The 20,157-nt window shown below is 37.5% G+C and overlaps 1 protein-coding gene across 1 annotated transcript; it reads left to right on the top strand.

Moving 5' to 3' along the window:
- Positions 1-295: 295 nt before the first annotated feature.
- Positions 296-19,729, top strand: LOC116723479 (thrombospondin-type laminin G domain and EAR repeat-containing protein-like). Its single transcript, XM_032568462.1, has 17 exons — positions 296-425; positions 526-656; positions 2,686-2,873; positions 6,919-6,983; positions 7,053-7,214; positions 7,301-7,533; positions 7,620-7,710; positions 7,781-7,934; positions 10,959-11,090; positions 11,437-11,554; positions 11,648-11,762; positions 12,850-13,030; positions 14,931-14,989; positions 15,084-15,260; positions 17,261-17,439; positions 17,940-18,041; positions 18,149-19,729. Exons 3-17 carry the CDS (start codon positions 2,792-2,794, stop codon positions 18,300-18,302), a joined length of 2,004 nt encoding a protein of 667 aa, XP_032424353.1. The 5' UTR covers positions 296-425; positions 526-656; positions 2,686-2,791; the 3' UTR covers positions 18,303-19,729.
- Positions 19,730-20,157: the final 428 nt, after the last annotated feature.

Genomic DNA, 20,157 nt, shown 5'->3' on the forward strand with positions numbered 1-20,157 from the left:
TTTTGTGTTTGAATGCAGAAATGCTGAAAAGAATCAAACTTTCTTCCGTTTAATTTAAAACATTTAAAACTTTAACCTGTTTTCATCCTCAGATCAATCTGCTTCAAACCATTTGGATGCATCACAATCATCATCATCTGAATCTTCCTCCTCAGGTGTGTCCAGGCAGGTGGATCACTGATCTGACATGTTTGTTCCCCAGGTGTGTTCAGGTGTTCAGCCCCCCAGCTCCTCCCTCTCTTTTATATTTAAATGTGGGTCGTGCGAGCTCGTCCCGCTGCAGGTGAAGCCTCTCTCTCTCCTCAGTGGGACTCCACCTGAAGATCAGCTGCAGACAGCAGCCGTCACCTGGACAGGTGGATCTGCTCAACTCTGCACAGGAATTTTAAAAATGGATCATCATTGTTCGGATTTTAGGATTTAAGGTTGGAACTCGGCTGCTTTGTTTTTGAATTTTAACGGATCAGAAACATTTTAAAGACCAAAATGAAAAAAAGTCATCTTTATTTCTGTGATTGTTTTTAGATGCTCTTAAATCTGACGAGTTGACACCAGATTATTCCATCTGGACTGGTTATGACAAGGATTTGCTCTTAAACATCAGAAGATCCAGAACCAGAACCAGAACTGGACTTCAATGATCATTTTTCAGCCAGGTTTGACTTTATGTTACTAAAAAGCTCCAGAATCTGCTGATCTAAAGAAACAAGGAGATAAAAACCTGTTTTAGAGTCGATTTATAGTTCTTCTGAACTCTTTAAACAGATTAAAAAGTTTTACATTTCAAATATTTCCAGAGTTATCTTAGTTTTATCAAGAAATTACAGATTTGTTTCTGTTTGTTTCACTTTTACAAAACTGAAAGCTTCTAAATTATTACCTAAAACACATCAAATTAAAAGAATTTGCTCAATACAATCTGGACCCAACCACAAAGAGTGGCGGTAAAACTCTTAAGATGTGTTTTATCAGGTGTCTGGTCTGGATTTAAAGAAAATATGATATAAGATACATTACTTTTTTTGAAAAATTGTGAGTTTTTTACTTTCATGACCACCTTTGTTAAACTGTCATTCATGTAACAACAAAAAAAAAACAAACTCAGAAATGTTTTTGTTGCATGTATGAATGTCTAGCGTCCAACAAAGGCATTTATACATACAGTCATGGTTATTAATATTGATGATATGGCTCTCTGCCCAGGAGGGCAAACTTAGCAGGGCGCCAGGAGACAAATAAGATGACAAATTAAACCAGTTTTCTGTTTTTCTGCATGTTTAATAGTGGAGACCCTCTGTGTGGAGAATGTAAGCCACTGCTGCAGATTGATGATGTATTAAAAAGTTTACTGATTATAATAAAAATATGGAATATTTTGAGTAATCAGACATTAACTGGATTATTAATTGCTAAATCAATATTTTTTACAGTAGAGTTTGGCGTTTATGAGACTTTTATTGTACTTTATAAAGCGCAATAAATGAGCAGCCATCCATCAATCTAGACCATGTAATATTTAATCAATTTTTGTAGCTCTTAAATTATAACTGATTGTCTATCTTATTACTATTATTATTAAATTTGTTTTGTTGTTGGGAAACTGGAAGTTTGGTTAAGTGGGCAGATCAGGTGCTTAATTTATTCAGGATCGCCTCTATAAACACTTAAATAATAATTTTTATTACATGCATGAAATAAAGATGTATAATTAGCTTCAGATGTAGTTTTTCCTGTTTGCATGTTGAGTGAATTCAGGCTCTGGCTTGTTGTCAAAAAGTTACAAAGACGCTGATGACGTTTTTATAGGTTAATAGGTGAAAGTTTCTCTCAGATTATTGAAAGGAAACTTCTTGCCGCTGCTTCTAATTTGGCTCTTTTATTTATTAAATACTCTACAGTTTATTTAATGGCAAGAGAAGAAGATTTATTCATCTGAAACCAGAACATCTGAGCAGAATTGATACAAAGATCTAAAAAGATGCAGCTAAATCTTCACTTATTTTAGAAACTTTATCCAGTATTTAGTAAGCACCTCCTCAAAATCTGCCTGGAGACAACACAGAGGAGTCTCTGATTGGTCCATTTTGTTCCTGAAAACTGCAAATTAGACTAATTAATATTTAGGTGGAAAACCTCCAGCAACTTTGATTTATCCTGGTAAATAATGTAATATCATTTTAACTACCTCCACTTTTTTATGAAATAAAAAGGAACACAGGATAAATTCAGATTTTTATTAATGCTAAAATGATTAACTTGATTAATCGTGATGAATAAATTATTGAAATAATTGTTAACTAATTTAGTAATCAATTAATCACTAAATAGAATATACAGACTCAAACAAATCATTTGCTGAAAAAAGCAACATATTCAGAGCTGCAATTAAGGCACAACTGTACAAAATAAATTACTAAAGGTTTGCTGTTGTGCTATTATGTTATTGTATTTTAGAGGGTAAAATGGTTATTTTGTTGTTTAAGAATTTAATTACTTGTTTTTTCTAAAATTATATAAATATAGCCTAAGAGGCTAAATGAAAAATCTGTAGAATGTGACTTTTTTAAAAATCCGATTACAGAATAATCAATTAAAAAATCGATTATTAAGATAATCATTAGTTGCAAACCTGATTTTTTTTATACATCAACGTGGCATTTTTCTTTCTGATGTTTTTCCACTCAGACCTCTGAAGATCCTCTCCTCATCCTCATTCATCTCTGATCCTCATCAGCAACATGACGCTGCATGACGCTGCGCTGAGTTAACCAGAACCGCTAAAGAAGGCGCGATGTTGGCGTGTCGCCCCCTGCTGGTCACCTGGGCTCTGCTCACCTCCTCGGTCCGAAGCCAGAGCTGGAGGCCGTGCACAGGTAGTTTCCCAAGACAGCCTCAGGAAAAAGGGGATATTAAATCCACTGAGGACCACAGATGGGCCACAGAGTTTTATCAAATATTGTACTCAAGTAAGAGTATAACTACTTCAACATATTTTTACTCAAGTAAAAGTTATAGACGTCCAAGACTCAAGTAAAAGTAAAAAGGTATTTGGAAAAAAGGCGACTTAAGTCCTGAGTTATCAAAACATCAATCATTTGATGTTTAAAAATATCTAGAAATTAGACAGACCAAAATATACAATTATAAATAAATAAACCCATTTATTTCTATACCCCTTTAATTTTTTAGAAAAAAGTGGAAATTTCTGAACTTCAAAAGTTGAAAATTTTCTAGAAAAAACTCAGAAATGTTTAGTTTAATCTCAGGCATGTTCTAGAGAAAGAACTTGGAAATTTCTGAGTTTGAGAAGTCAAAGATTTTAGACTTTTGACTTTCAAAACTCAAAAATGTCTGCATGTTTTTCTAGAAAATATAATGTAAAAATGCCTGGGGGGGTTTCACTCATATTTTCAACTTTTGGAGCTCAGGAGTTTCTGTTTTTTCATTTAAAAAAATTTAGATTAATCTCAACATTTCTGAGTTTTTTGGTTGAAATTTTCTACCTTTTTCTATCTACAATGGCCCTTATACACCAGGGACAGCCATCTTGTTCAGCTCGGCCCCTCTCTCTTTACACTGGATAGTTCTTTACAGCGTAGGCAATTTCTGGTGAAACTGGTGAAAACATTATTGATTGGATAAAGTTTAATACTTGAGCTTTGAGTAATCAATCCAGAGCCTCTGTACGAAGCAAATATCGTAGAACAAGATACTGGTTTTTATCGGGCTAATTAGAACCTCAAATCTATAATTCAAACTATTGAAGACTAAAAATCATGACACTCTGAGTCCAGAACCAAATGTTCTCTCCAGTGGATCGTCCTCTGTGTTTTTTGTATGTAGCTCAGACGTTTCTGGTGCTTTGCCTCTTTGAAATGTGAGCCGTGTTTCTGAACTTGTCTTCCCCTCCCTCCATTCATCCTGCATTGATCTGCTGCTGCACCAAAACACACAGACGGCCTCAGAGGAGCTTAAAGGGGAATTCCAGCTGAAACTGATGTCGGATAAAACGAGATTTATCCTCCCTCGGCCTCCTTTACATCTGCTGGTGTTTAAGACGGAGATAAACCTGCGACGCCTCAGTGATTCAAACACTCACTGATGGGTTTCTTCAATGGTTATGTAATCATAGAGTCTTTAATTAAAATTTCAACCTGCAGTGAATTTACTGACTTATTGTCAAGAATCGATATTTATGTACTCATGGTATCTTTAACTAGCTTTAAAATGTCAACTTTCAGTGAATTTACTGACTTTTTATGGTCAAGAGTCATTCTTTTCATCTGAAATTTGAGGTTTTGAAGACTGATCAATTATTCTGGAGATTGGTCCTCTGGTCACTTGAAGACATTAAATGTTCAGTTCAGGCTGGAATCTAAATTATCTTGTTTAGTTTGATTTGATTCAAAAATACTTTATTAATCCCTTAAGAGAGATTTGATGTTTATATCTCTGAAAATATCCAATATTCTTCAAAGATGTTGATGACATTAAGAAGGAAGGATTTCCTGTAGCAGTCAGTGTTACAGCGATTCTGATGAAGCTTCTGACTGAAGACACTTTGTTGTTAAATGGCGCTCTGATGAAGAGGATGCTCAGGGTTATCTGTAATGTTTTCTGTTTTATTTACAATCCTTCTTTTTTACGTTTAAATTAGGTGTAGATTTTCAGTCGGTAAATAGTTGGAAAGTAGCTTGAAAATTCTTTTAGAATTGAGATGAAGTGTCTTCAAAACAAGATAATACAGAATGTCAAGTTGCCTTCTAGTTAACACTTTGACATTTTTATAGTTCAGAACTAGAAAACTTGTTTAGGTTGACGTATCAGTTTTCCACCATATAAATTCTTCTAAAAAGCCTTGAATGTTACATTGTAGGACAGGATTTCATGCTTCATCTTACAAATGCACTCTCCATTTTCTTTATCAGGTACACCTGCTCTGCTACTTTATGACTCAGTCACTCACATGGCAGCAACTCTGTTCATCAAATGTTTAAATTCCTACTTCTTTCAACCAAGATATTCAGAATACAATCATTGATCGTCCAACTCTGGAGAAACTTTGTCCTACAAAAGCAGACTTCATCATCAAACCTCTAAAATTTAAGGTTTTGGAAACTGAAGCCACAGTTCAAACAAAATGACCAAATTTAGATGGTGACTGATTGGAAAAATGTTGTCTGCTTCAATGAATCTTGATTTCATCTGCACCATTCAGATAGAGTCAGATTTAAGCTTTTATAACGTGAAAAACTGGAGCTATCATGATTTGTATGAACTGTTCAGGTTGGCCTGAATTTGCATTTTGAGGACATTTTTAGCTTTTACTGGACCAATTTGACGTAGATTGAATGTTCTGGATCAAAAATGCCTTTTGCCATTTTTCTGTACATTTCTCTAAACATTTCCTCTTTATTGTACATAAATTGTTACCTTTTCTCTGTTTGTCCTGATTTTCTCTCAGCACATAGAGCCATGAATAAATGCTGTAGCAGCAAACATTGCAGTGATTTATCATTGTGATGTTTATCTGTGGGAACAGGAAGCTGAAACTCTGTTTCTGTTTTTAGATCCTGCAGCATCAAACAGAGGAACCCATCTACCTCTGAGCTGATAAAAAATTAAATCTGATGATTTACAGTCAATGATACGGATCGATCTGAGAGAAGGCCGTCTCGTTTATCGTTTATCAGCCTCTGTTGGAGGAAACTGATCTGGATCTGGTTTTAGTTTCCTCCAGCTGCTGGTTTCATTTCACCTCTATGAAAATCAGCTTTCAGGGATCTGAAATGACCAGCAGCAGATAATCTGTCCACATCTAATCAGGGTTTATTTTTGGCTCTAACAGTTTCCAAGACGCCAATGATTCTAATCAACAACAACCTGAAAACCAGGAAGCTGCTGCCTCCCAGGGTTCGATACTTTTTTAGTGAGGAGGTTCGATACCAAGTGGGAAAACTTAACTGAAACATTTGTCTTTGAAATGTGTTGGATTTTGAAAAGCAGGAATAGATATTCCAGTTTCATTGGGATGTCAAACACCTGTTGACCAGAGATTATGCAGGAATGACAAACTAATCTGAAAGTTTAACACCTAAAGGTTAACCAATAGTGTATAAAGCTTGAAGGATCCTTTCTAGGAAAAACGTCTTACCCTTCTAAAGTCTATTAGTTCATTTCATTATTAGCCAGACAAACTTGAGTTTGTCTGGCTGTGTCTTGAATGTGGAAATTATGATTCACCATTTGAAAAGTTACACAATCAAAGGCTATAATAATAATTTGAGTTATTTAACCTGTCATAAGAGTAATTAGCAAGTTAAATACTTAGTTAGCAAGCTACATATTTATTTGGAAGCTACATATTTAGTGTGCTAATTACAAACAACAAAAATATTTAACTTGAATGTCCATGTTTAGTTAGCCTTCTAAATATTTAGCTTCAATCTAAAACTGAATATTTATTTTAATCTAAAAGTTCATTTATCAAGTTAAATATTTAGCTGCACACCTGAGTAAAGATTTTAACTGAATATTTAGCTTTGTAAGTATTTAGCAAGCTACTTATTTAGCTTGAAGCTAAATATTTAATTTGCTAACCAAAGGGAATGTAAATATTTAGCTTCAAACTAAATATTTAGCAAGCAAGCTAAATATTTAGCTTCCAAAAAATATTTAGTTATCAAGATAAATATTTAGTGTTCTAATTAAATATTTATTTGAAACTATGACATTTATAAATGAATGAATAACATTGTGAAAATATGACGGGTTTAGCAACTCAAATTATTGCTGGTACTTTTTGATTGTGTAATGAGAAATGTTTTGTTTTAATCAGCAGCAATCCTCTGAAAGATTTTCTGTTTTTCTGAGTGAATCTCAGCTCCAGATCCGACTAACACCATGTTTTCCCCTCAGACCTGCAACCTATTGACCTCCTGTCCAAAGCCCTGCCACGCCCAGGACAAGCCACGCCCACTCAGGTAGGAAGCCAGAAGAAACAGATGAAGGAGCTTAAACACATTTATATGACCAATGTTCTGTGCTAACAGGTGCAGATGGTTCAGTCCAGAGGGTCCAGAGGTATCAGGCTAACCGGCACCGTACCGACTGCTCTGAGTTTTACCGCTTCACAGATATTCACCAACTGTGACTATTTTCCTTCTGAGTTCTCGTTGGTTGCCACCATGAAGATACAGAGACTGAGGAAGAAGGTAAACATAACAAAATCTGAACTGATCCGGTCCTCTCTAGTCCATCTCAGAACCGTCTAACCTGCTTTCTTTCTCTCCGTTTTTAGACGAATCAGTACATCTTCTCTGTGATGAAGGAGGGATCTGAGTCATTGCTGCTGGGGCTGCGTGTCTCTGAGAACCGTCTTCACCTTCTGACGTCGCCCCCTGGTGGTGGAGGGCGGAGAAGGATCAGTTTTAAAAATGTCAGATTGGACGACAACAGATGGCACACTGTGGTTCTGGCTGTGACCGGTCCTTACGCCACATTGACCGTTGACTGTGGACCACCTGTGGAAATGTGAGTCAACTCATTTTAGAGAACTTGCCATTAGTATACTGGATTAAAACTCTGCCAGCCTTATTAACTGGTTTCCTGTCTTTCAGTAAGCAGGTCCGGACCTTCCCCAGTACTCTGAACACCAGAGGGTCCATGTTCATCATTGGCAGCAGGGGCCACTGGAGGGGCCGCTTCTCTGTGAGTCTATGATCAGAATCAGAACCAGATAGTTTTTCGTCTAGAATCACACTGGTTCTTTTGTGTTTAGGGTCTACTTCGTCAGCTGGTTCTTCTTCCAGGCTCAGACGCAACACCCAGACTTTGTCCCAACTCTGAACCCAGTCTGGCAGAGCTCTCTGTCCCGCAGGTCCTCAAGACCTCCCCGCTCCAACCGGACCAGAAGGGCTCAGTTTATCCATACGGTAAGAAGAAAAACCAGCAGCTCATACAGATCTTTATAAAATCAGCACAGTTCATATCACAACAGAAGAAACCTTGATGCAGTTTAAAGTTTTGACCCTCAATTATAGCACCAAATACGGTGGCCATGATCCAACATTACTTCATCTAATGCTTTGTCTACGCTGATGAAGATTCTCTCATTTCAGCATGCTGAATGCTTGAAACTGACAGGTTCTGATTAATTATCCTAATAACAATCAGTCCATTAAAGAGCACTGATTGAGATTGAAGTGTAGCTAAAGATGTACTCTTGCTAAATTAACAACTTTTTCACTATATTTGGTGACTTTTCAGACCCTCTAGTGACTAAAATAGTGACTAGTGACAAATCCAGCAACCTTTGTCTGTGTTGTTGGAGACTGTTGTTGTTGGAACATGTGAAGCACCAATTGCTCTGTATCTTCTGTCCTTAGTGAGGCGAACTGAAACAGTTTTAGGCAGAATGTTGCAGAGTTAAACAAATTTACACAAAAATATCACAAAAAAACATAAAAGTGGCATTCTAGAGAACCAATTTCGACATTTATCTGAAGGAGAAACTTGATTTGGGGATTAATTACTTTTACAGTCAGTTAAACTTCCAGTCAGTTAAAAATAACAAAACAAAAGTAATATCCAGACTCCGAATAATAATTGTTCACATAATTGATCCTAATAAACATGCACTATTCATCTAAGAGCACACACAATCAACTAATTCAAATAATCACAGGACTTGATGTTCTACAAAAAATCCTTAATTTCTTTGCATTTCCATCCACCAAACACAAGTAGCAATAAGCCAGCATAAAGAGCAAGACAGGAAACTGTGACGGCATCTTTAAAAACTCTTCCATCACATTTTTATTTTGATTCAATGCTGGAAACACTGATGCCTGCAGATGTTTAGTGTAGATCCAGGAGGAACCGAACTCACCTGTCTCACCTGTTTAGACTGAGAAGCTGAATATTTGTCCTCAGTGTTTCCATACTTTCACTGTGGCGTGTTTGCAGTGTAAACCTGGAGTTGTGATGGCATCAGTGATTCAGTAACCTGAGCTCCACACTGACAGCACGAAGAACGGTTTGTTTATCAGTTTCAGGTTCTTCTATCACATCTGTGGGAAACACCGACCCTGCTGGGATTTGTAGTTCTGCTGAAGCTGGGTGTCTGCTAAGGATTCCTAGATGTACTTCTGGTTCAGGGATATTTTAGGGCAGATATTTTGGTTTAGTAGAGCTGAATACGAATTGAAGGTTTGTCCCTCTGTTTGATGTGTGTTTCCGTGGCGACAGGCGGGTGAGGACAAGTACAGGTGCCGCGGTCAGGACGTCTGCTGAGGAGCAGCCTCACCTTTTCCTTTCCTTTCTTTTTTTTTTTTTAATCTGTCTGATCTCAGCTCGGTTGTGTCTCAGTTGATGAATCTCCTTGATTGATTAGTCAATAACGATCACAGACATATTTCAGACATCTTCACGGGTTTTTCTTCCAGGTTCATGATGACAGAGTTAATAAAGTTCAGCTGATTGAAGTTCAGCACCGATCCTGTCAGACTCATCATGACTCATGGTTTATATAAAGCCGCCCGACGTGCGTCTTAATTTATGTACCTGCCTGCAGCTGAGTGAGCCGTGCAAGCTGCCGTCGCCTGAACTTGACCTCAGATTTCTAAAGGGAACGCTACCAGAGATCACGTTTTTATGATCCGTGAAAGAGTTTAATCCACCCTCAGCTTTACAACTAAAAACACACCCAATCCTAGAAAAACCTCAGCCCACAGAGAGTTGGAACGCAGCGCAATAAGGGTTTATTTTATGAGAGGCAGCACGACAATAGAGTCCCGCATTTCAGGCTTGGAAATGTTTTGGAAAACAGTTGGATTGGGAAAAATTAGGGCAAATAATACAGTCTAAAAATGTTACTGTGACTCACAATTTCTTGTGTCACAGAGATGTTCAGAGGTCCTCCAGCTAATAAATCAAGTAACTGAAAGAAAGACTGGAGGTGGGTTGCATTTTTCTTATTCTACACAGCAGAATATCAACAAAGCATTCAAGGAATATAAAGGAAATTTTAAGAGGACTGTAGAAACCTTACTGTGCAGAAAATAAGTCTGATATTAACCTTGTCCAGAAGCGGTGTGCATTTCTCTTAACTTACAGGGATGTACTTCCAATGATCCATCATTGAGTCTGAAACAGAAATGGGCTGGTTACCAGTATAAGAAAAACAACTTTCACCAGAAGGTTCCCATTGTAAAACATGCAGAAAGACCCCAGAACCCAGGAACCCAGGACCTTCTTGCATGGCAATAAAGCTGCAATTAGGCCATATTGTATGGTTTGTTTGACATTTATTTATTTTAATTTAAAAATACTATGGCATGATACGCCATGGGAGCACAGATTGTGGTGAAACAGGTCATCTTGTTGAAATAAAGCAAAGACGAAAAGTATCGTTCAAGTTGTTGTCAGCAGCAACAACTTCCTCCCTTCAGGTTCTGTGTCGGTGTGTGTTGTTGTTGTTGTTGTTGTTGTTGTTGTTGAGCTTTCAAAAGCTCAATTCATCCTCTGTGATGGCAGAAATTTCAGCCAGAGTTTTAGGAGAAGCATATACCACATTAAGACATTAAGGCCAGACCAGAGACGTCATTGTATTTTTCACTAAGATGATAGAAAACGACATTTTCCGGCCCTTTACAAAGGTCTGACCTGGTTATTGTCCTAATCTGTTCCTAGCAGAGGACGCTGGAGAATATAGAAAATGAAAGATGAGACAATAACTTCTTTGAATTGTTGAACTCATTAAGGTGTGAAGAAGAAGAATGGGACACTTCACATCCTCAATGATAGAACAGTTTTTAGATGTTCAGAGAAAATATGGGAACCTTGAAAAATGGAAAAACTGCACGGCATCATAGTTTCAATGGAAAGTTATTAAAGATTTATGTTCCTTGGGTTTAGTTCTGCACCAGATTTTACCTCTTGTTTTGTTTCTCATTCAGAGGCCGAGGCCAGAGTGACTGCAGGCGATCGTCCTCCATGTTCAGGCCCAGAGAAAGGTCAGCTGTGGTTCAACGTTCGGAAGAAAGGTCTGTTCATCTGTGACGGGATGATGTGGAGGACGCTCATGCAGGGTGAGACTGGATGACACTTCACAGAGCCTCACACTACCGTTGTTTCCATTTACCTTAAATTTGCACAAATTGGAATTATGAAAATGATTCCAATTTGCTTTGTCATCCATTGCTGCTGTTGGAGTACCTCAGCTGTGCGTCAGATTTACGGGCCTACCAGAAACGCGTGAATACAAAGGTTCTGGCCAAAACCTATTTATCTTTTTTTTTTTAAATTAAAATTAGCACAATTAAGTCTCGACCCTTATTTAACACGTCATGAATTATTATTTGCTCATTATTTGCTCTTTGAGGTCCTCTAATTTAATAATAACATCTAAAACAAGTAAATCTGTCTTCTTTGCAGATAAAGAGCGTCTGGACTATGTGGAGGACTACCAGGACCTCTACACCCGCTCAGAAACCTTGGATGTGGAGCTCTTCTCCATCCCGTCTGAAGGCCTGTTCATGGCTGCAGCCAATAGGTACCAGAACCAGAACCAGAACCCCTTCACATCAGGTCTCAAGAAACTGAATGCCTTTAATCTTCATGGTAACAGTTTTGTCTGTTCTTACAGGGATTCCCGACCCGGTTCTGGTATTTACAAATGGATTAATGGGTCATTCCAGCTATATCAGAACGCCAGCACTCAGGAAGCTCAAGCCTGGAAATATTTCACCATCGATGACAAGGTGGGAGTCACTTAAACACAACAGTTGTCCGTGGTAACGTCAAGTTCGAGAAGAGTGCTGTGGTAGAAACCTAATCTAAGGTCATGAAAATAAACCTAATGTGCAAAATAGTCTCCAGAAGTCAAGATTGTAAAGGTCCTGCTGCCTCACCTGGTCCCAGAAAGAGTTTGATGCTTCTTTGGGTGACCTGTGATCATGTGACCTGTGATCATGTGACCTGTGAAGGTGTGTTCAGGCCTCCTGTGTTCTCATTGTGTTGGCGTGTTTGCTCTTAGAGGAGCACAGGTGTTAACACAAAGCTCTGCAGGTATTCACAGCAGCTGTGCACCAGCAGACCTCGACTGAACGTAAGGATCGGAGAGAGGAAGGATCTTTAATTCAAAGAACCACAGATCCGTGTTTGTGCTGGAGTTCTGGTTCCATCCGGTTCTTTAGTCAATTCAAATCCATTGGATTGATCCACGTCTCTTTGCGTGAATCTGATTTTTTGTTTATATAATCCCTGAGTGGCTCTGATGGTTTTGTTTTTCTTTTTACTCCTTTGCTGGGGTTTTACCTACATTTTTCATGTCTCAGGGTGAATCTTGTTCACCTGGGGTTTTTTAATTACCTCCCACCAAAGGTTTAATGTTTTCCCAAGATTAAGTTGAGTTCCTAGACTGTTTTCTTAGCTGTGGACGTGGTGACCAAACTATAAAACGCCTATAGGCATTTTTTTTATTATCCATTGTCAAATGTACACAAACAATGGGTTTGTGTATATTTGTGGGTCAAAAATTGGGTCAAAAATTTTTTATTTCACCTGACATTAAAGACGAAGTGGTAATTCTCCAAATATATTCAGAGCCCAAGCTTAAACTGGTTTGTGCTTCATGACAAAAGACCAAGCTTGGAGTTGAAACCATCATCCTTACTGGTTTATTGGGCAGAGACAAATTCGCCAAAAGTGAATGATATAACTCACCAAAACGTTGGAAGGAACTGGTTAGAGAAGACTCTAGATAATCAGGCATTGTATTAAATAATCTTTAATGCAGACAAATAATAGTTGTGCAACAGATCATGTTTTGCTTTCTGCACCCTTCAGGTTTTCCTGGTGGTGGCGGACATGCAGAAGGCAGAACCTGAGCTGTCGACCATCTACCGGTGGAATCGTCGGCAGAAACGTTTCCTTCGCTATCAGACTCTGGAGACCCACTCTGCTCGGGACTGGGAGGCCTTTCAGATCCACAACAACAGCTTCCTGGTGGTGGCCAATCACATGCGAGGTGAGCTGGAGCAAAACATCCAAAAGTAAAGTTTCCCTCATGTGAGGCAGTTTGATGAAGCAATAATGGCTTTAGTCTTATCTTTGGAGGTAACTACCCACTTCTAACACAAGAAGACAATGATTTTAGGGACATTAGTCAGTCTGTTATAGGAATCAGTCTGTTAATAGAAGAATTTCTGCATCTTTATTGCTGTTATGACTGTACTGACATGAAGCACATTTTATTTCTTCATCAGAGCATTTTCTGAAACATGTTATATCCCTGAGCCCTCTGTAATCAGACGTGTTAAATAACAAGCTGCAGTGTGGTCAGGTTCCTGTGTCTCTGGTGAACTGTAACAGGATCAGAGATGCTGATCGTTCTGCGGCAAGTTCGTTTGTTAAGAGCTTTAAAACACAACTATTTGATGTGAGGAAAGTCGTGGTTTTTCAGCTGGTAAAACACTTTAGAGTTCAGAGAGCGCTGCTATCTCCTGGCTTATGGACCTGCAGCCACTTCAAACACACCTCCATCTCAAATGTTTCCTGTAGAGATAAAAACAAACTCACTGGCCCAAAGAGATTGTTTGTGATCTGAGAGGAAAGAATGCAGGTGAACTGGGATCAGATCATAAACTGTAGAACACCGTCTGAGACTCATCCGCACACAGTCTGAGAAAGCTTCAGTTCAATTTGAACTCCAGAAAGAGTCCCAGTACTACCAGTTAAGATACCAACCGTCATTGTAAGATAGTTTTGTTAACACAGAACCACAAACTGGTCAATGTTCCATCCAGAAGGTTCATGAGAATTACAGGGAAGACACAACTCCTGCTATTTGTTCCTCTTAGCAGTGAAGGTTTCATGTTGATTTTTGATGATGGACTGATAAACTGTGACAATCGATAGGATAATCTTAGTTGTTTTTTTTATCTGATCCCCTCATGTGTGTGGATGTTAAAGAGGCAAGATAAAATACAGATTTTAATCATCAATACAGCTGAATATCATCTGCATATGTGAGATATGATGAAACCAGACCAGACCATGACCCTCCAAAGATAAGAGGACCGAGCACTCGGCCTTGGGGCACGCCCTATCAGAGATGGCAACTCGAGTTGCACTCGGATCACAAAAATAAGACTTCAGACTTCACTTAAAATTTTTCCTTAAGATTTGAGACTTGACTTGGACTCCTGGTCTGAGACTCGAGGCCTAGTTTTTCTTTTATAGTTTTTATCTCATGAAATGAAGAGTGAAATGAAGCAGCTGTGATAAACTTGCATAGCACTTTACCAAGTCCAGTGAATGCCAAAGTGCTTCTCACTACATTCAGTCATTCACCCATTCACGCACATATTCACACGCTGATGGTGGCAAGCCACTGGATAGTAGCCGCAGGAGAAGTCAAACGAAAGCGTCTGCCTTAAAGACTTGGGACTTGACTTGAACTTGCCCCCCAAAAACTGAGACATGTCATGGACTTGTTCCAGAAAAGAACTGAGACTTGACTTGGACTTGGACCTGAAAGATTTGAATACCTTGTACCATAAACCCATAAAAGTCTTAGGAATTTGAATTTGCTCCTTAAAGACTTGAGACTTGACTTAGATTTCCCTTTTAAAGTAGTGAGACTTCACTTACACTTTCCCCTTAAAGACTTGGAACCTGATTTGGACTTGGAAACAATGATTTGTGAACATTTCTGTTTTCTATGCTATGAGATGGAAAGTTAATTTGAAAGTTGTTTTTAACAAGGAAAGTTATTTTTAACAACTTTTTATAACATACACTTGTACAGCAATAGATCATAACAGAAAAAAAAATGGTTTAAAGTTTTAAGGACAGACTTTTACCATTATTAACCACCAGAGGGCGAAATGTTTGTCTTCAGGATCTATGCTTATCTGTGTCCTCAGCCAAAGACTCCAACCATAACATCCACAGTGTGATCTACAGGTGGAACCCTGACACAAAGGTGAGATTCAGTGGCCTGATGTCAACAGGAGAAGATGTCCAACACTCTGTATTCATGTTTGGGATCTTTGTCCTTTTGTCCTGCTGTCCTCCAGCTGTTTGAGGTGAACCAGACTCTGTCCACGTCTGGAGCCTATGACTGGGAGTTCTTCACCATCGGCCCGTATCATTTCCTGGTGGTGGCGAACACCTTCAACGGTCAGAACACCACCATCAGCTCCACCATTTACGTCTGGTTGGACGGGTGTTTCCGGAGCTACCAGAACATCACGGTCAGTGTTGAGACGTGGCCTTGGATCAGGGCTGCAGTCAGCATCTGACGTGGAATGAAATCCACCACAACTTTTTACCTTTAGCACCCTCTAGTGGTGAAGTTCAGACAGGAACTGTTTAATTTAATGAGTTTCTTGTGACAGATAATGTGATTACACAAAAACACAACAATACTGAGTGACATCACACACAGGCTGCTTCTGATTGGAGCAAGTAAGAGTTTAACCTAATCCCTGTGTTTAGACTGTCAGGCACGGCCTGTTCTTCAACTCTCCAGAAATCTGATTCTGATCCAGTTTATACATGAATCCAGTTACAACGGAGAGGTTTAAGTCCAGATCTGAACTTCAGTAAACAGATAAAAATAAAAAATCAGGTTCCATTAAGAACCTGTTTTGTTCTGGAGCACCTTGAAGAACCACTTGCTGGTATTTGGGCCTCCACTCCAGCAGCAGCTGGCTGTTTTTCCTTCAGTCCGTCTATAATAAACCTCCTCAAGCTGCAGTAAAACGTTTTAATGCAATGACAGAAGTCAGAACATAAAACAAAAACATAAAAATCAGCAGCAGATTTATAGAAATACATTTTAATCTGTGGCTGCTGGTGATGATGAAAAGGAAAGTTCAGGAAACCAGCAGTGAGTAATTAATGAGAGGGGAGAGGGGATTTTCCAGCTGAAGACTAAAGAGAGACTTTTACTGCATTTTTAAAACCGCAAAAACACATTAAATCCTCCTGCTGTGTAATTTAACCTCTTCCAGTAGCACACAGGTGACACATTATTACCAAAAACACAACATCTCACTCTGATACTCATATTTCTGAACAGCCATATACAGATTAGTTTTCATTTCATTGATTTACACAAGAAATTCAAGCATCACAGCACTTCTGAAAAAGTAAAGAAAATATTGTTTTTTCTAATTAAAATATCCAAACTACCTGAGAAAAAGATTCTACATCAGTTTTGCAATCAAACATGAATGACATATATGCAAAAAGTCAAATGTTTAAAGCTTATAAAGCTTCTCAGATGTGATTTTAATAAAACTGGATGGATCTTATCTATATAATTTATAACAAAATTCCAGTTTCTTGTGTTCCCAGGGACTTTTTCCAGCTTTTCTCTCAGATTAAATAAATGTGTTATTTTCCCATAATGATATGATGAGCTGTAGTTGTTTTAATCAGTCACTTTTTCCTTACAAACACCTACAATCAGCTTCCCTCTCCTGTTTGCTTAAGGAACCTGCATCAGCTTGTCTAACATTTGATTTCAGGAAGGAAATACTAATTAGAAATAAAATCAGATTTTTTTTATTTTCCCCCGTACAAGTCCCAATTTTCTGATTTTGATTCATTTTCTATTCTCTCTTCTTTTTAAAAAAAATTTTTACAAATGAACAAAAATATTTTCAGTGATTTAAATAACAAAAAAGTTATTTTACCAGAAAAAACTACTTTAAATTCCAAGAAAAGAGTTGCTTTAAATTTTAAAAAAGTTAACAGAATCTGCTGTGACGACTTCAGTTCCAGTAGTTCTTTTTCTAAATAGACACAGTTCTTGTGTAATCAATTCAAACTCCAGCTACTGATAATAATTCAATCAAAATATGTTAAAAGATTAAGTATTTCTATTAGGCATTAAATATTAAATGTAAAACGAATAACAAAGTATAACTTCACTAGATTCTCAACATTCCTCAATTTAATTTTTTGTTACTACTGTGTTGGAGTTCTCATAAAATTCTAAAATTTCATAGCCTGTCCCTGATTCAAAGTCCAAATAAATAGAAGTAGAAAAACACGCTTATCAAAGATGACGTGACTCATGTATTTAAAATCAAAAATCCAGATATTCCAAAAATTTAATCTTCAAAAACCAAAAATTCAATCAATCAATTTTAGCAATTAATCACCCAACCCTACATCTCATCAGTGACGTTTCGCCTCAAATCAGAAAACTTCCCTATAAAATATTCCCTTCATCCCTTTGCAGACGGTTGGAGCGACGGATTGGGAGACGTTCCAGATCGACGGCAGGTTCTTCCTCGCCGTTGCCAACAGTCAGCGGTTCTCCAGGAAATCCCAGAGTACCTACAACATCAACTCCACCGTGTACGAGCTGAACATGTTCACCCAGACCTTCCTCCGCTTCCAGGACATCCCGACTCACAGGTCAGCCCACCAAATCTGCTTCCTCTTGTCATTACCTAATCTTTGTCTGTTTATTACAAATTCAAGCTTTGCACATTGCTCTTTATTACTATTTTTTTTTTACCTGTTCTCTTTCTTATTTGTTAGTGTTCATTATTTCTTCACTATTTGCTCTTTGGCTGTTTTTTACCTGCTCATTACACAAAATCTTACCAAGTATTTCTGTCTTGTTTCTAGTACAATTGTTTTAGTACACTTTAAATATGACAAAACTATTTTATAAGTACTTTTTCAGCAAAATATGAGGACGTGTTTTAAGTAAATAATTCCTTAACATTGATTTTTAAAAAGTATTATTTCCACTGGCAGAGTTTTTCACTTATAACATGGGAAAATGTTATGTTATAATAATCTGCCAATGGTGGAACTAGTATCTGTCTATTAACGTCTAAAATGAAAGAAGATGATTAACCCTTTAAACTCTGACTGATTATGACTGTTTTTGTTGTTTTTGTGTTCAGCGCTCTTGACTGGGAGTTCTTCACCATCGGAGACGAGAAGTTCCTGGTTGTGGCGAACTCTTATGATGGCAGTTCGTACTCCGTGAACAGCGTCGTCTACAGGTGAGTGAACTTCATCCATACCTGCGCAGGGTTTGTCTCTGACTTCATGTGACCAGCAGTGTGTGTGTGTGTGTGTGTGTGTGTGTGTGTGTGTGTGTGTTTTCCAGGTGGCAGGGCTACGAGGGCTTCGTCCCGGTCCACAGTCTGCCCACCTTTGGCTGCAGAGACTGGGAACACTTCACCACTGAGCAGGGCTCCTTCCTCATCTACTCCAGCGCCACCTCCAGGCTCAGCAAGGTTTTCAGACTCAGAACGTACTGAGAGGTTCTGATTGGATCCGACTGATGACATCACCTCACTGAGGGCGGGGCTTCAGGAGGAGTTTCCTCTCTTTCAGCTACAACCTCAAACTCTGAAGAAAAAATACTTTATTTGTTAAAGAAGCACTTTGTTAAACAAACTAAATTATGATAAGCTCTGCAGACAGAACTGATCCAGATTGCAGATTTATTCTTAATGTTTTTCACACAGCATTTTTTATGCTTCTAATATATATCCAGCAGTTATTGGTAGGTTAACAATAGTTTTATTTGACAGAAAACCAGATATAAACTAATAGATCTATTAAAAAAAAATCCATTCTGAAAAAGCAGCACATTATTTTTGAGATATGAGGTTGTTTAGGCTCACATGAAGTTTATCTGTTTTTCTCTTTGAGTCAAACCCATTTATAAGCACGTTTGTGGATCTCCTACTGAAATGTGGTGCATAGTAAAAAGTGAAAACATTATGTTCACAAATAAATCAGGATGAATAAAATGGTAAGTAAGCATAATTTGAAAAACATTTCCCTTATACATCCCAATCAATGGACTCCATCCACATTGGGGGATTGATTCTGGAACAGTACCAGGTTGTGGTCCGTTTCCAGCCATTTTCTTCATTTGAATGATTGAAACTTGAACTAGGCCAACTCTAATATTCAATGTAACTAAAATTACATTATTTACCCTGAAGGAAAATTAAATGTTGTCATAACTCACATCATCCAAGTATCTTCAAAGAGTTGCTGTGGATAGTGATGCTATGGAGAAGAAGGATCTCTGGTAGCAGTCGGTCTTACAACGAATCTGGAGACACCTCTGACTGAAGACTGTTGCTTTCTGACATTTCCTTGACTTTCTTGACATGTTAGTATATTTAACCTCCTAAGTGTCACCAATAGGTCAATAATTTCAAAAATTGTTCCTCATTCTTGAAGCATTTGAAGTATTTTGTAAAAATAGTACTTGTGATGTGCTACTTTTTTACTAAGTGAAATTTCTTTGGGTGTGGTCGTTCATCAGCATTACCGGCCTCTGCTGCCCTCTATAGGTTTCTCTGTTCAATCATATACAAATCTACACTGAAATGTCCTCTTAGGTATAAAATTAACAACTTAATGAAAATTGTTTATATAAATGATGTTAAATATTAGAATGAATGATACTTAAAAAATTAATTTCTGTTCCATCATAGAGCCTTTCTTTGGCCCTGTTTCAGTCTGTCCTGTTGTTTTTTATTGCATTTATTTATTGATTTGTGTTTTTGCTGCAGGACAGTAAACTCACTACTATTCGTTGTCATTTTGTAATATTGTGAACATAATTTTCTCCTCAGGTTATAAACGAGCTACTGTAAATAAATAAATAAATTCTGAGTTTATTTTCAAGTAACTTTTTCTGTGATACGTTTTCTGTGCTATATTTAAAGTGAATATAATATTTTGATAAGATAAATCAACTTTTTAATTGAACTGTTTTTATTTTATTTTGAAATTCTATAATTTATCAAATGTTTTTAAAACCAATGTTAATATTTGTTATGTTCTTTTCTGTAGTTACTGATTGGTGTCAACTGAAGATGCATTTTGAAAAGATTTCAATTAAATAAAGGTTTTAAAGTTAATGTTTTTTGTTTGAATAATTTGTCACAAATCAAGTCATTTATGAGCTAAACTTAGAAGTTTCGATTGAGGCAGTAATACGTTTATTTTTGATCGAGATTTGTGCCTCTTTATATTGTATTTATGACTCTATTTCTTCAATAAGTTACATTTAAACCCACAATGGGTGGTTGATATTATATTTACCTTTTCTAAAATATTTCAGTGTTTATGTTTTTAGCAGTAAACCGT

This window comes from Xiphophorus hellerii, chromosome 7 (assembly GCF_003331165.1).
Source record: "Xiphophorus hellerii strain 12219 chromosome 7, Xiphophorus_hellerii-4.1, whole genome shotgun sequence".
NCBI lineage: Eukaryota > Metazoa > Chordata > Actinopteri > Cyprinodontiformes > Poeciliidae > Xiphophorus > Xiphophorus hellerii.